The 14,083-nt window shown below is 38.5% G+C and overlaps 1 protein-coding gene across 1 annotated transcript; it reads left to right on the forward strand.

Moving 5' to 3' along the window:
• Nucleotides 1-685: 685 nt before the first annotated feature.
• Nucleotides 686-3,052, forward strand: ier5l (immediate early response 5-like). The gene has a single exon (XM_086095888.1). The coding sequence runs from the start codon at nt 837-839 to the stop codon at nt 1,686-1,688; it is 852 nt and encodes a 283-aa protein (XP_085952014.1). The 5' UTR covers nt 686-836; the 3' UTR covers nt 1,689-3,052.
• Nucleotides 3,053-14,083: the final 11,031 nt, after the last annotated feature.

Genomic DNA, 14,083 nt, shown 5'->3' on the forward strand with positions numbered 1-14,083 from the left:
ATACCTCTCTAGTAAACTAGTAAACAACTAATAGATTTCTACTAAAACTACCTATACATTCGTCTATGTGCCAGTGACTCCTGTATTTTTGGCTGCACACATGAGCAGAGGTTATTATAGGCCACCGCAGAAATAAATGAAAATACATTCACTGAGCTAGTTAACGTTATAACTAATATTTATTTATTTATTTATATTTTCCACACACAAGTAGGCCTAACATTAATCTGGGTATGACAACTGAAGCCACTAAGGTTTCTCTTGTGTCTGAATGTAAATGTTTCCAAATTTTGATCAGTTTTTTTGTTTTTTGTTTGTTTTTTATAAACATATATATATATATATATATAGATAGATATATAGATATATGTATGTATGTATATACGACTTTGCGCCGTGGTTGGATTCATTGCGACATGTCTACCCGGAACAGCCGGTTCATACATATCCAACGACAAGGAAGCGCTTCTTGGAAGTTTCAGTTACAGGGCCGCTGAAATGAGGACATTCCTGTTAGACTGCCTGTGTGGAATTTGAATGGTACAGAGGAACCGCCAGAAGCTGATTGGTCGTGAACGACATAGTTCCAGCATTGAGTCAAGTCAATCAACAAATTCTAGAGCCCTGATTGGCTTACACTGCGTGGGGGCGGGACATGTGCCTGGTTATATATATATTGTGGTTTCACAGCATCTGCAAATGATTGCTAGCTTGCGCTCGGAGGAGGATCCTCGTGTCCAATGTTTCTTCACAGAGCTGACTTGAACCTTTCTCCTCAGTCGAAGAGAACCTTCCCGAGATAGTTGGAAGTCGGAGTTCGCTGAAGGAGCATAATTATGATCAACACCATGGACTGCGCTGTTGACGCGCAGAGCTTGATCTCCATTTCCCTCATGAAGATCCACAACTCCAGGACTCAGAGAGGCGGCATCAAGCTACACAAAAACCTTCTGGTCTCCTATGTGCTGAGAAACGCCAGGCAGCTTTACATCAAGGAGAAATACGCAGAGATTTACAGGATGCAGCAATACGAGGAGGTGATGGCGGTCTGCAACGAGATCCAGGAGCTGAACCCGTTGGACCTGGACGCGGAGGACGCCGAGAACGAGGAGCAGACGCGGGCTGCTTGCTGCGGCGAAGAAGCGACGCTCCACGGCCGCCCAGCGAGCGCCCTTTCCGGCTGCGCGTCTCTGGTGGACGCCTGCAAAGAACCGGAGCCCTCCTACTACAGAAGCTGCTGCATGGAAGTCTCCAACGTGTCACATTGCGAGCAGTTTCTCGCGAACAACAACACGTACTGCAACAAAACCACCGTGCTGGACTTGGACACGCATGTAGTGACCACGGTGGAAAACGGCTACCTCCACCAGGACTGCTGCTGTGACGCGCTCCAAGCCGGCCAGGGCGCGCAGTCCCCCGGCAAGAAACGAAAGGTTGACTTTGGATGCTGCTTGTGCGACGTTGAGGAGGTGTCAGATTTCCCACTCTCGCGTAAACGGGCAAAACGCGAAGAGTACACGTACTGTAACCCGGACTACACGGACACTTCCAACATCTCCAACCTGATTTCCATCTTCGGATCGGGGTTTACGGGGCTGTTGAGCAGGCAGACAGACTTGGAGCAGATCTGTAGCAAACAGGCACTGGCCAGTCTGGGAGCGTGGACTCGAGCCATTGTGGCGTTTTGAATCGAACACTTTATTTAGGGGGAGATGGGGCTAAATTGTAATATGTTCCCCACACAACACTAATGGGGATATGTTTATTTATTCGGCAACATTGAAATATGCGTAGAGTGATGTTCCCAAATGAGTTGTGGTGACAAAAATACATGCCGGGTGGTTCAACAAATGTTCTGTAGATGGAGACATTTTAAAAGGACAGGCATGATTGAATGTTCACTGATGGAAAGTTATGTGAGACCCTCAACAGGTAAAACAGCATGATACCATAAATGTTCTCTGAATGTTGTAGAACTTAATGGGCACATACTGCGTCAGCCAAGAAGTGTTCCATATAGTGTTATGACTCGGTTGCATAGGATGTGCTTCATGCACTACATGATGAACATTGTGACACGTTAGTTAACAGGAGGTTGGGTAAAACTGGCAGCCTGATCCAAATGTGGGTCCATCTGAACTACATCTAGCAGGTATTAACAACCACCATTCATATGTACCCTCAGTGTATTGAATACAAGCGATGAAGGGATGAAGAATTATACCTCATTTTCATCATTGGTGTATACTGAATGGCATCACTTGCACTTTTCTGATCCACGGTAATTGAGCCCAGTTTCCCCTACAAGGTCAGAGTGGAAAGGACTTTATTTTTGCAGAAAAGACAGATATTTAAACACGCAGAAATGTATGAGTATAGGAGTCATGTCATATACAGTATAGCGTGCAGGCGTTCACATTGGGAGATACCCGCACGTGGATTGACTTCTGTTGCCTTAAAAACAAATGCACACTATTGCTAGCTATTGTCAAAAATGGCAAGTTCAATGAAAGTGACTGAATGTCTGCTGTTCCCTCTTTTGCTCACGCTTTTTTTTTTCAATGGACCTCGCACATTCTGAGTAGTTTAATCATCTTGTGGAACATCACACACTAAACTCTTCCTGAGGTACACAGACATGTGATACAGTGCCAACAATCAAATCCTGATAGGAAACAGTTACACTGGGAGTTTGACATACATCTTTATTAATCCCGTTATTTTAAGTATTCAAGGTCATACATGATTCCAAATTGTCGTGGTTTTGTGAGTTTTTCTTTGTTTTGTAAATTAATAATGTTAGTCCTTTTGTTTTAAAAAGGCAAAGTCATTATTTAGCCATAACCTGAAAATCCATGCATTAGCTTTATGAGCACTATGTGTACCAAAATAAAGAGAGTATTCTGCCATTCTCTGCATATTTTGTTGCTATTCTTGTATTTTTGTGCTTGAAAATTGTATATGGCCGGGTAAAACTGTTGCAGAAAAGTATTTGTAAAAAAGAAAAAGAAAAAAAAGTATAATCAAAATAATAAAAAAATAATAATCTGAAGTGTTAAGGCTTGTTTTGTTACACATACATCATCATCATTAGTGTCACAAATATTCAGACAATTACTATTTTAATTCATTTTAAAGGGATAGAAAAAATTAAAGGAACATTTTGTTCCCTTGATTTTAACACTTTGTTCACTGTGTGTGTGTGTGTGTATATATATATATATATATATATACATATATATATATATATATATATATATATATATATATATATATATATATATATATTCCTTAAATTTTTTTAGCACTGTATATATTCAATGGTTAGATGGCTGTAATAAGGTTTGCAGTTAACAAATTATTATTATTAATTAAGAACTTTATAGCAGGGCCCAGTCAATCATGGAAACAAGCTTCTTGCTACTTATTATTAAGTTCAAAGACTACAATGACTTATCAGCTTTTGGGGACCATCTCAAACAAACTAAAGGGTTAATGTCACCACAGTGTCAGGTAACTTTGAATATTTCCCCATTTTTCATAAGATTTTCCATTGAACTTCATATTAATTTTATTAAATAGACATTTTTATTGGTTAGCCTTCCAGTTTTTTTTTTAAATAATGGAAATGCAAGCAGGCATACATGAAAGCTTGCTAACAGGGTGGACAATGACAGGGTGGACATTTATGGTTAATGTGAGCATTTAATGAGCACATGGTGGACCTTCACTTGAACATGATGCGTTCAGCAAGTTGACTGAACTGCTAAACAAATATTATAAATATATTTTTTTATCAATTGATGTCACTATGACAGTATCACAATATCCAACCAAGCACAAAATAAGCTGAAAATTATGAAAAAAAGTGCACATATTTATTTTACAGCTTTCTTCTGTTTCAGTTTGCATTGAAAAAAGACAAAATGTAAGCCATGATGTCACTGAAAACAGTGGATTTCTTAAAGGGGCAGTTACTCCATAATGACAGGGTGGAAAGCAATTGCAGTGACTCATGAAAAATGTTCAATATGGCTACAGCATGTATATAGAATATTCATTATCAAAATGACCCATTTTACAAACTAATTTGTCAACAATAAAATACTGTTAAAAAAGATTGAATATGATTTAACCACTTAATACATACAGAATAGATAGAAGAGCAGAGTGTAGGACATGCCAAAAATCAGATTTTTTTTAAATAAAATTAAGGAAACACTTTTTAAAAGACTTCTCATTGTACTGGTATGCGTGTGAAAAATTGGCCACAAGACGTCATTCATTATTCCACTGCATCATAATGACCGAATGGATTCTGATGTTGACCCAAAGAAAAAAACCGCAAATACAGCATAAGTGCTAAAAAAATTAAATAAATAAAACCTACCACAAATTAAAAAAATTTAAATAAAATGTGATGCAGTTTCTTACAAAGAATATGCACAGTTTGGCATGTGTTTCTTGACCTTAAAAAAAAAAGTCGTCCCCCGCAATGAATTATAAACAGTATGTTGTTTTCTGGATTTAAGATTTTTCCACATGATGATCATTTTAAAAGCTGAGGGGGGAGTTAACACTCAGATGAAGATATAGGAACAAACATTGTGTATACAGCCTGGATTTTTTTTCTCCCTAAAAAAAAATCGTATAGAGTTAAATGAATTAAATTGTGATTTTTCATTATCACGTAAATAACATGGGAAAAAACGGATTCATTGTTTTCCTTTCAAACACAGTTGATTCTTCATGCCTATGCTGAAAGACTTATGCCATAATTATGTTTCCAGACACAATAGTTAACTAAACTGCAAAAATAGAAGTAGAAGCAATGACAAATGTGAGAGTCCTGTTATCTCTGCAGTGTGCCACTTGGTGGTGTTCTTTAAAATCAATGAATGCTGATCACAAGGGCTCTGTATGCACAGAAGAAGCACATCTGACGGGCCCTCCCTCACACTCACCCACCTAATCTACACCTCTCCGCCTCCTCCTTCTTCTTCCTCCCGCCTCTTGGCTGGCTTGTTCTGCTTGTCAAATGGGGACGCTGCGTTCTAGCACAACACATCACGTCTCTCACCGTTGCACTTTGCTCCCTGAGCTGTGTTTCCCCAGCAAGACATAATAATAATAATAATAATAATAATAATAATAATAATAATAATAATAATAATAATAATAATAATAATAATAATAATAGAAAGTGGGCCATCATGGAAACAGTGGTGGGGCACTTTCTGGTAATGATGCACACATACAGTAGCTCCTCCATCTGGTTCGGCGAAGACTGACACCCACCGCCATGCACACGCATACATTGACAATGTTAATTTTCTTTTTTTTTTGTCCCGAGCACCACTGAATTTATTCATCTTTGCCTCATAATTGTTACTGGCACACTATTTTGATTATATTGTAGATTAATTTGAGATTTGTACATAGGACAACAAAGAATATATATTTTAAGAGTTAGTGATATAAAATGGTATATGCATGTGATGTTAAAGTGTAAAATAAGGTATGATAAGATAATCCTTTACATATAAGCAGAAAAACATATAAGCATAATGAATAATTAAATAAAATACATCTTTAGCTCATTCACTCCTAGCCATTTTCACTGAAGCAACCCCCTTTGCTCCGGGCTGGTTTACTGGATTTTGAGTAATTTTGCAAGGCCCACAGAATATTGTGTTCTATTGCTAAAAAACATGGAACCGACCAAAAGAAAGATTGGAGTCTCTTATTTCAACAGGAAAAAAGTATATTTTATCTGTTTCCATTTTGCAGCAATTAGCATTAGAATATAGCTAAGTTTCATCATTATTCACAAACCTGTTGAAAACAGTGGGAAAAAGAGCTTTTTGCAACATGGCCCTGGTTGATCTCTTATACTCTGCTGCCACCTGCTGGCCGTTTTTTGTAAAAACTACCATTGCTCTAAGCAACCTCTTTAGGTCAGAAGCTGTATCAAAACCTTCTGTATGCTCTAGCATAAAAATCAACAACGTATAAATAAATTTTTTGGGAGTGCAGGAAAAAGTATTAAAAGTGTATTTATACGTTTTTGGGTTTGAATGAGTTTATTGTAGAAGAGTAAGGAAGTAAAAAAAAAAGGCGAAAAAAGAAACTATGAAACACTTCCCTCTCCCTAGTCACTTCGTCCTCCCAGGCCATCCGGGAGACATGGTCTATCCAGTGTGTCCTGGGCCGTCCCTGGGGCTTCCTCCTCGTGGTATGTTCCCGTAACACCTCACCAGAGAAGCCCCCAGGTGGGTCTTAACAAAATGCCCGAGCTACCTCATCTAGCTCCTCTCAATGTGGAGGAGCAGCGGCTCGATTCTGAGGTCATCTCGAATGACGGAGCTTCTCACCTTTTCTATATGGGAAAGCGAGGACACTCTGTGGAGAAAACTTATTTGTGCCACTTGTATCCGGGTTCTTGTTCTTTTGGTCATGACCCACAGTTTGTGCCCATATACACAGTAAAATTTACTCTAAAAAGTCTTTATTAGGTCCCAGTCTAAACTAGAATCAACTTTACACTTGAAAGAGAGTAAAATATATATATTTAAATCAATCAAGGGTTGAGGAACGATCACAGAACCTTCAGGTTGGGAGATGGCCAATCTGAGCCATGCCGGTCTTATTGTGTGACAGTATATCGCTGGTGTCAGGTGGAATTCTTATACCGCCGACCATTTTTGGTCTCCTTTTGGACACACCAGCAATGTTATCCAACAGCAAGTGTGGCATGGCTCAAGTGATAGAGTGGCCATCTCCCATGCTGAAGGTTGTGGGACTGTTTCTGAACCCTTGAGTGATTTAATATTTTATTATATATATTTGATTATTTTCCGAGTGTAAAGTTTACTCTGTTTAGACTGGGATGGCTAGGAACGTAGATTGGCTGGTAAATTGAGAGCTTCACCTTACAGATCAGCTCCTTCACCACGACATACCGATACTGAGTCCATCTGTTGCTCCATCCTCCCCTTACCCATGAACAAGACTCCAAGATACTTAAGCTCCACCAATTGAGGCAGGATTGCATCCCCGACCCGGAGAGGGCACTTCATCCATTTCCGATTAAGGTCAATGGTCTCAGATTTGGAGGTGCTGATTTTCATCCCAACCACTTCACACTCGGCTGGGAACTGCTTCAATGGGAGTTGGTGATCGCAGCATGATGAAGCCAAATTACCTCATCATCTGTAAAAAACAGGCCATAATGAGGCCACCAAACTGGTCCCCCTCAATGCCTTGGCTACGCCAAAATCTGTCAATAAAGGTTATGAACACAATTGTTGACAAAAGGCAGCCTTGGCGGACTTGAGCCCTCAACGGAAGAGTCATCAAACAGCCCGTACTAGGGTGCCCGGTGCCTGATACTCCTGGAGTACCCCCACAAGATCCCCGTGGGTACATGCTCTTATGCCTTCTCCAAGTCCATAAAGCACATGTCCCTATAAAACAGCTTCTGTAACCGAGGATTGGACGGCCAATGTCCCTGCCATTCGGCTGCCACCCACCTCTCTGCACACTCAACCTCTTTGGCCCCTCCCACAGGGGATAACCCGATGGGAAGGGGGACCCACGTTGCTTCTTCGTGCTGTACCTGGTCCACTATCCAAATATTTCATTCATCATTTTATATATATATATATATATATATATATATATACATTAAAAAACACATAAAAAAAATTGTGGTGTTAAAGGAACTTTAAATTAGCTCAAAATTAACGCACAAATTTTGACACCCCTAATATATATATATATATATATATATATATATTAGGGGTATACATATATATATATATATATATATATATATATATATATATATATATATATATATATATTAGGGGTGTCAAAATTTGTGCGTTAATTTTGAGCTAATTTAAAGTTCCTTTAACACCACAATTTTTTTTTATGTGCAATTAATGAGCGCCCCTTACTTGGAAAGCCTGTACTGGGGGAATATCAGTCACAATGCAGCAGACACGTCCATGTCAAAATTTAACAGTAATGCATTTAATAATAACTTTTGAGCAGCACTGTATACAGTGCTGCTCAAAAGTTTGTCAACCCTGCAGGCATGGTCAGATTTTTTTTTATAAAATATTAAAATAACCTTATTAAATGTTTAGTCACACCCCAATCTACAATGCTGACATTGAAAATAATGGACTTGAACAAAAAAAAGAAGATAATATCGTCATTCATTATTGAGCAAAAATTTGTTGATTTAAGAAAAACTCAGATTTCATGGGTGCAAAAGTATGTGAATCTCTCACTTAATTAGACATTGCACCTCCTTTTGCAATGACAACTTCATCCAAACACTTTCTTTAGTGACTTATCAGTCTTTCACATCCACTTTGGGGGATTTGTGCCACCCTTCCTTGTGAAATGCAATCAATTGAGAGAGGTTGGATGGGCGTCTAGCTTAAACTGCCCGCTTCACGTCCCGCCACAGTATTTTGAAATAATTTAAGTCAGGATTTTAACTGGGCGCATCCAGAACATGAATCTTGTTGTTCTTCAGACATTCCTTGGTTGTGTTGCTGGAATGCTTTGGATTATTGTCATGTTGCATGATCCATCGTCTACCAGGCTGTAACTTCACAAAGAACGGCTTCAGGTTATGATCTAGGATTTCACAATATTCCTCTGAATTCATGATTACCTGGATTATGTGGAGTTGTCCAGGTCCTGAGGATGAAAAGCCAGCCCAGAATTGTTAGGGTGAAGGTTATTTTGCTGGTATGCAGTTTTGACTTTTCACCAAACATGACTGTTTTAGTTGTGACCAAACAGTTCAATTTTTGACTCATCTGTCCACAGAAGGGACTTCCAAAATGCTTCAGTTTTGTCCAGCTACTCTCTGGCAAAGTTGAGATGGGCAGCTTTGATCTTTTTTGTGAGCAGAGGCTTCTACCTAGCAAGCCTTCCATGAAAGCCTTGTCGATTGAGTTTTTTTCTGATTGTTGAAGCATGCATGTGTCCCTAATGCAGTAAAAGAGGTCTGCAAATCCCTTGATGTGATGTTTGAGTTGGCTTTTTACCTGAATTATCATTTGTCTTGTGGGTCTTGCTGATATTTTAGAAGTTCGTCCAATTCTAGGCTGGATTGTAGTAATTTTCAGTGTTCTCTAGTTGCAGATGACCTGCTTCACAGTGGAATGATGAAGCTCAATTTTTTTTAGATGACTTTATAGCTTTCCCCAGACAGATGTGCTGTCACTACCCACTTGCTGAGGTCCCCTGAGATTTGTCTCTGTTTCAGTCAGTGATGCACAATTTCTTCGCTAAACCGCTTATTCCATTAGTCCATTTCAGTGGTTAGTTTAGCTACCAATTTGTCCTACCTGATCCTACTTGACAGCTTGTTTTAAGCAATGCAGCTCAGGGTTCACTTATTTTTGCACCTACATGGATTGACCAAAAACTCTATTTAGTTAAGTTTTGACTACACAATTGATAAAAAAAATAAAAAAATAAATAAAAGAACAATGCATTGAAATGCTAAACCTACACCTAAAATGTAATGGTTCAGATTGAACAAGAAAATCAGGTTGAAACAATTGGAAAGTCCAAATTGCTCAAGAGGTTCACAAACTTTTGAGTAGCACTGTGTGTGTGTATATATATATTTATATATATATATATATATATATATATATATATATATATATTAGAGCTGTCAAAGTTAAAGCGTTAACTGATGAATTAATCACAAAAAATTATCGCATTACTCATGAATTAACGCAGATTAATCGCACTATTAATTTTGACCATAGATTATACTTTAGCGTGGCAGCGGATGGCTACGTTTGTGTATGACATTTAGAATATTTGTTCATGTAAAAATATTGGGGTCATTTTTTCCCCATTTTAAATTATACAAGAAATTCATTGATTAGGAAAAAAGGATGATGAGCGTGTGCAGTGGATCACAAAATGTTGAAGACATCCTCATAACATTAAATGTCAAAAGAATTAACACATAACCTGGTACTCTTCAAATTTGGCAGGGAAAAAATATTGAACACTAAGCGATTAATCTGATTACAAAATGTAATAGTTTGACAGCTCTAATATATATATATATATATATATATATATATATATATATATATATATATATATATATATATATATATATATATATATATATATATATATATATCCTTTGATGACAAAAGGACAATACCAGGTGGAGCAGTGACGTGGCATGGCTGGGGGGTGACGAGCGTTGTTCTGAGTGTGTGGGTGTTTGTCTGTGTTTGTTGTGGTGTGTGTGGAGGGGGTCCTGGGAGGAGGGGGACGGCAAGAGAACAGGGAGAGTCGGGAGGGCTGGTATGGGGGTGGGGCATAGCAGGAGGAGCAGAGGAGGGGGGATGCTTTGTTAGGAGAGGGGGTAGATGTGTTGGGGGTTGCAGAGACCACATGTGACAGCAGAAGGAGGGTGTGTGTGCGTGTGTCTGTGTGTGAGTGGGGAGTGGGGGGCTGCATGGAATAGGTGCACTAGGAGGGGGAAGTCAGACTGTGGCAGCAGAGATCACACAGGTCATCTGTCTGAGAGATGTGATGCAGACCAGAGCCTGTCCAATGAAAATAAAATTGGCCAATCCTAGAGTTGCTGTAACTCTGTATCTTAGAGCATAAAAGAAAGTAAAAGGGGGAAAGAAACACAGAATGTATCCATAATGCAACTGTCGGAATAGTTATCACTTATGTTTGTTTCCAGTCCTGTAGGTGGCAGTAATGAGAATTACAGAGTGTGTGACAACTGCTAAGTAAAGGAAGGAAAATAAGTTACGTCCACCATCTTACATGGATCAGAGTGTTAGCAGAGAGCAGGGATTGGCAGCTCAAAAGAGCCATTTGAACCCGTTTCAAACAGAAACAAAGCCATGATACCCTTTTGACATCTCAAATGATGATAATTTCTTTCTTCTTCTTAATTTATTTCTATCTATTTATTTTTGCTGCTTTCCGTACGATACGCGCGTCGACCATATTGCATGTAGCCATCGTATTAGCCATAATATCGGCAAATGATATTTGTAAAATGGTGTTAGAATGGCATATAGTAATAATAAAGTAATGAGTCAATTTTACTGTAATCGTATTAGTAGTGGTTTGATACATCTCCAAGGAGCAAATGAACGAGGCATCGTCAGAGATTGCTTCACTTTGCCACATTCAATACAGCTGCAACGTCGATGTATGATTCATTCATTGGTTGAAGATTTGACCCAGCATGTTGGGTCAAGATTATGGTCCAACAAGGGGTAAAAACAACTAATTTTGAAAAAGCTCAATGTAGAGGATAAAGATATTTTCTAGTGTACATAAAAATGCTAATGCTAAAATGGGCTAGGAACCATGTGAAGTGAGACATGTTTGCTATGGGAGGCTTTAGGAAGAGGTTAATCAATATGATGGGTACTAGCCTGACCAAAATACTAATTGGGACCTATCTAATAAATACATTTGGTGCATGCAGATGGGAAAATAGAATTGTTGATACTGATCTCCACTGTATCTTTAGCAGGGATGTCTAAACATTTTCTTCCGAGTGCCACATAGAGAAAAATCAAAAGATTTAAGTGACACTTTTTTGTTTTTTACTTGAATTGATCAAACACACATAAATCAGCCAATCAACCAGGGCGTGCATGCCTTGCCTTTCACACAAGACAGCTGGACTCCAGCTCACCTGTAGAATAGAAACTGCATATTGCAATGATTTGTGAATAGGTCTGAAAGTGGATATTAAGTCATAATGGCACCAAGTAGACCGTTATGCCAGAGATTTTGAAGGTGGAGTCATCCATTCATGCTCAGTAACACAAACCACACCTTCACAAAAAGCCCATAACAGGCTACATCTTATTGCATATTCAATAAGAGTCTGACACGCCCACAAACAGAATTTCAAAAACTAGGCCAAGGTTCATTTGCATAATTTTATAGAATTGCTGTCCCTTATTTGCATATAATGAAAACGATGGACAGTATTTCAGAACAATGAGACAGCTTTGAATGTCTACGTCTGAGATCTGTGCATTTTTCAAAATAAATGATAAGATACTAAAAAGATAAAAAACTTAAATAATTGCAGCAATTGACAAAATGGTCTGATATAAACTCTTTATTTGACCAAAATTTAACAGAGAAAGTCTAAGTGGTATTCCAAAATGGATTTAAAAATGTGCAATTTTGACCCCCCGCCCGTGATGGAATATTATGGCAACATTTAAAGGGTGAATGACATGAAGACATACTTAAAGAAGACAGTATGTAAATTTTAGTGCCATCTAACTGATAACTAATAGAATGAGACGACCTAAGTTCGAAGCGTGTGCATTTTGAAGCACGCTCACTACGATGCCTCAGAAACAACACAAGTTGCAAGCCTACCACCAATTACTACGTTCCATAAGTTCTTCTCCTTCAGGTATCCATAGTGGAAAGATAATGGTGAAACATATCAGCCTTTTGTAAAGTGAGGCACAATTTATGTAATACTTTTAGTGATTACTAGACCTACGTTTTTGTGTGTATTGTTGAAATTATAGTGGGTTGTTAAAATGAACATTGAAATGTTGAAACCTTTTACTCACTGTCCCTTAAAAAAAAAGGCATGCGACAACTTTCTGGGGACCAATACAGTTTTGCATATGAATTTATGCAGTGACCCAATAAAAATCGACTTGGGACTTGCAACCCTAAAGTTAGGGAATAAAAAAAAAAGCTATGTATTTTAAAAGTACACTGCAGCCAACCACTGGGGGCTCCTACATCTATGCCAAGAGGCATATTGCTACACTTTGGACAAAAGTAAATAATTGACACTGAGACGATGTTCACAGTCTAAGGTTCTTCTCTTCAACATCGTATGCTTTGGTTTTCTTTCTTTCTCTTTCAGAAGCTTCCACTGAAGTCACTATTTCAAGACCTGACGTGTTGGTTCAGGTAAACACAGCCTCCCCATTCCTAACATTCTTCCAAACGAGACAAAAAAATTAAGTCCTACTCAGCTCAGACGTCTGGACCCCCAGAATTCATGGCCACTATTTTCCCACTTCCTAATTGTGACTCAATTGTTGTATAAAACCAATGTAACCTTCTATTATATCAGCTACTTTTGTTGCAAGGGTCTTGTGATGCTTCAACAAAACTACATTTAAAAAAATCCATCAATTTTCTATACCCCTAAATAAATTCGGGTGAATGGGGCGAACCTCATTGCATTGGTCGGCATCAAAACAATTGTACATAACAACTTTATAGTACAGGGGTTTGTACTATCCTGTGTCCTTCAGAAAGAGGTATGTCTGTTCTTATGCATTTTGGGTGTAGACAACATAGATTGTTACAGTTAACAATTTTAATCAACCAGAAATCTAATTCCTGCCTTTTTAAGCTCAAGTTGCTAGACTCAACTGGCACATTGTGAGCAGAGCGCTATTGAATGTTCCACCATTTATGTTAGAGCAGTGATTAATATGTAAAACATTCCATCTGTGGAGCCTTCAATCGTCTATCAAAAAGACGTTTTAATGAATTCCATTTAAAAATCCAGAAATCAGGATCAAGTGGTTAACTTTTGCAAAGTCCTTTGTTAATCTTTGGACTGATTGGCGCCCCCCTCAGTCTAACATCCTCTCTGAGTACGGATTCCCACCTTCGTCCTTGAGAGGGCTCATTGTACGAGAGGGGGGGGAAGTTTGCGCTAGAATTGTGGATTTGCATCGCAAGAGTTGACACACTTTACACACTATAAAGAAGACCAATTATTTGCACTTGGGTCTGAACCAGACCCTGTGAATACAGTAAAAGCCTCAAATGTACGTTCACTGGCTTTTGCCAATTCGGCTCTGTGCATGTGGCACAAATCTACTAACAAAAAATTAAGTTTTCTCATGACAAGTTCCAATTACCGACCAGACTCACATTAGTAGATTCATCCACTACCGAAATCTATATTTTATTAGTTCACTTCAACCAATTCTAAATGGCAAATCGGTCTGCCTAAATACTTTACATTTTAAGTCAAAAGACAAAG

The sequence above is a fragment of the Leptonotus elevatus genome, chromosome 15 (assembly GCF_054856555.1).
Source record: "Leptonotus elevatus isolate MCC_2025b chromosome 15, RoL_Lele_1.0, whole genome shotgun sequence".
Taxonomy (NCBI): domain Eukaryota; kingdom Metazoa; phylum Chordata; class Actinopteri; order Syngnathiformes; family Syngnathidae; genus Leptonotus; species Leptonotus elevatus.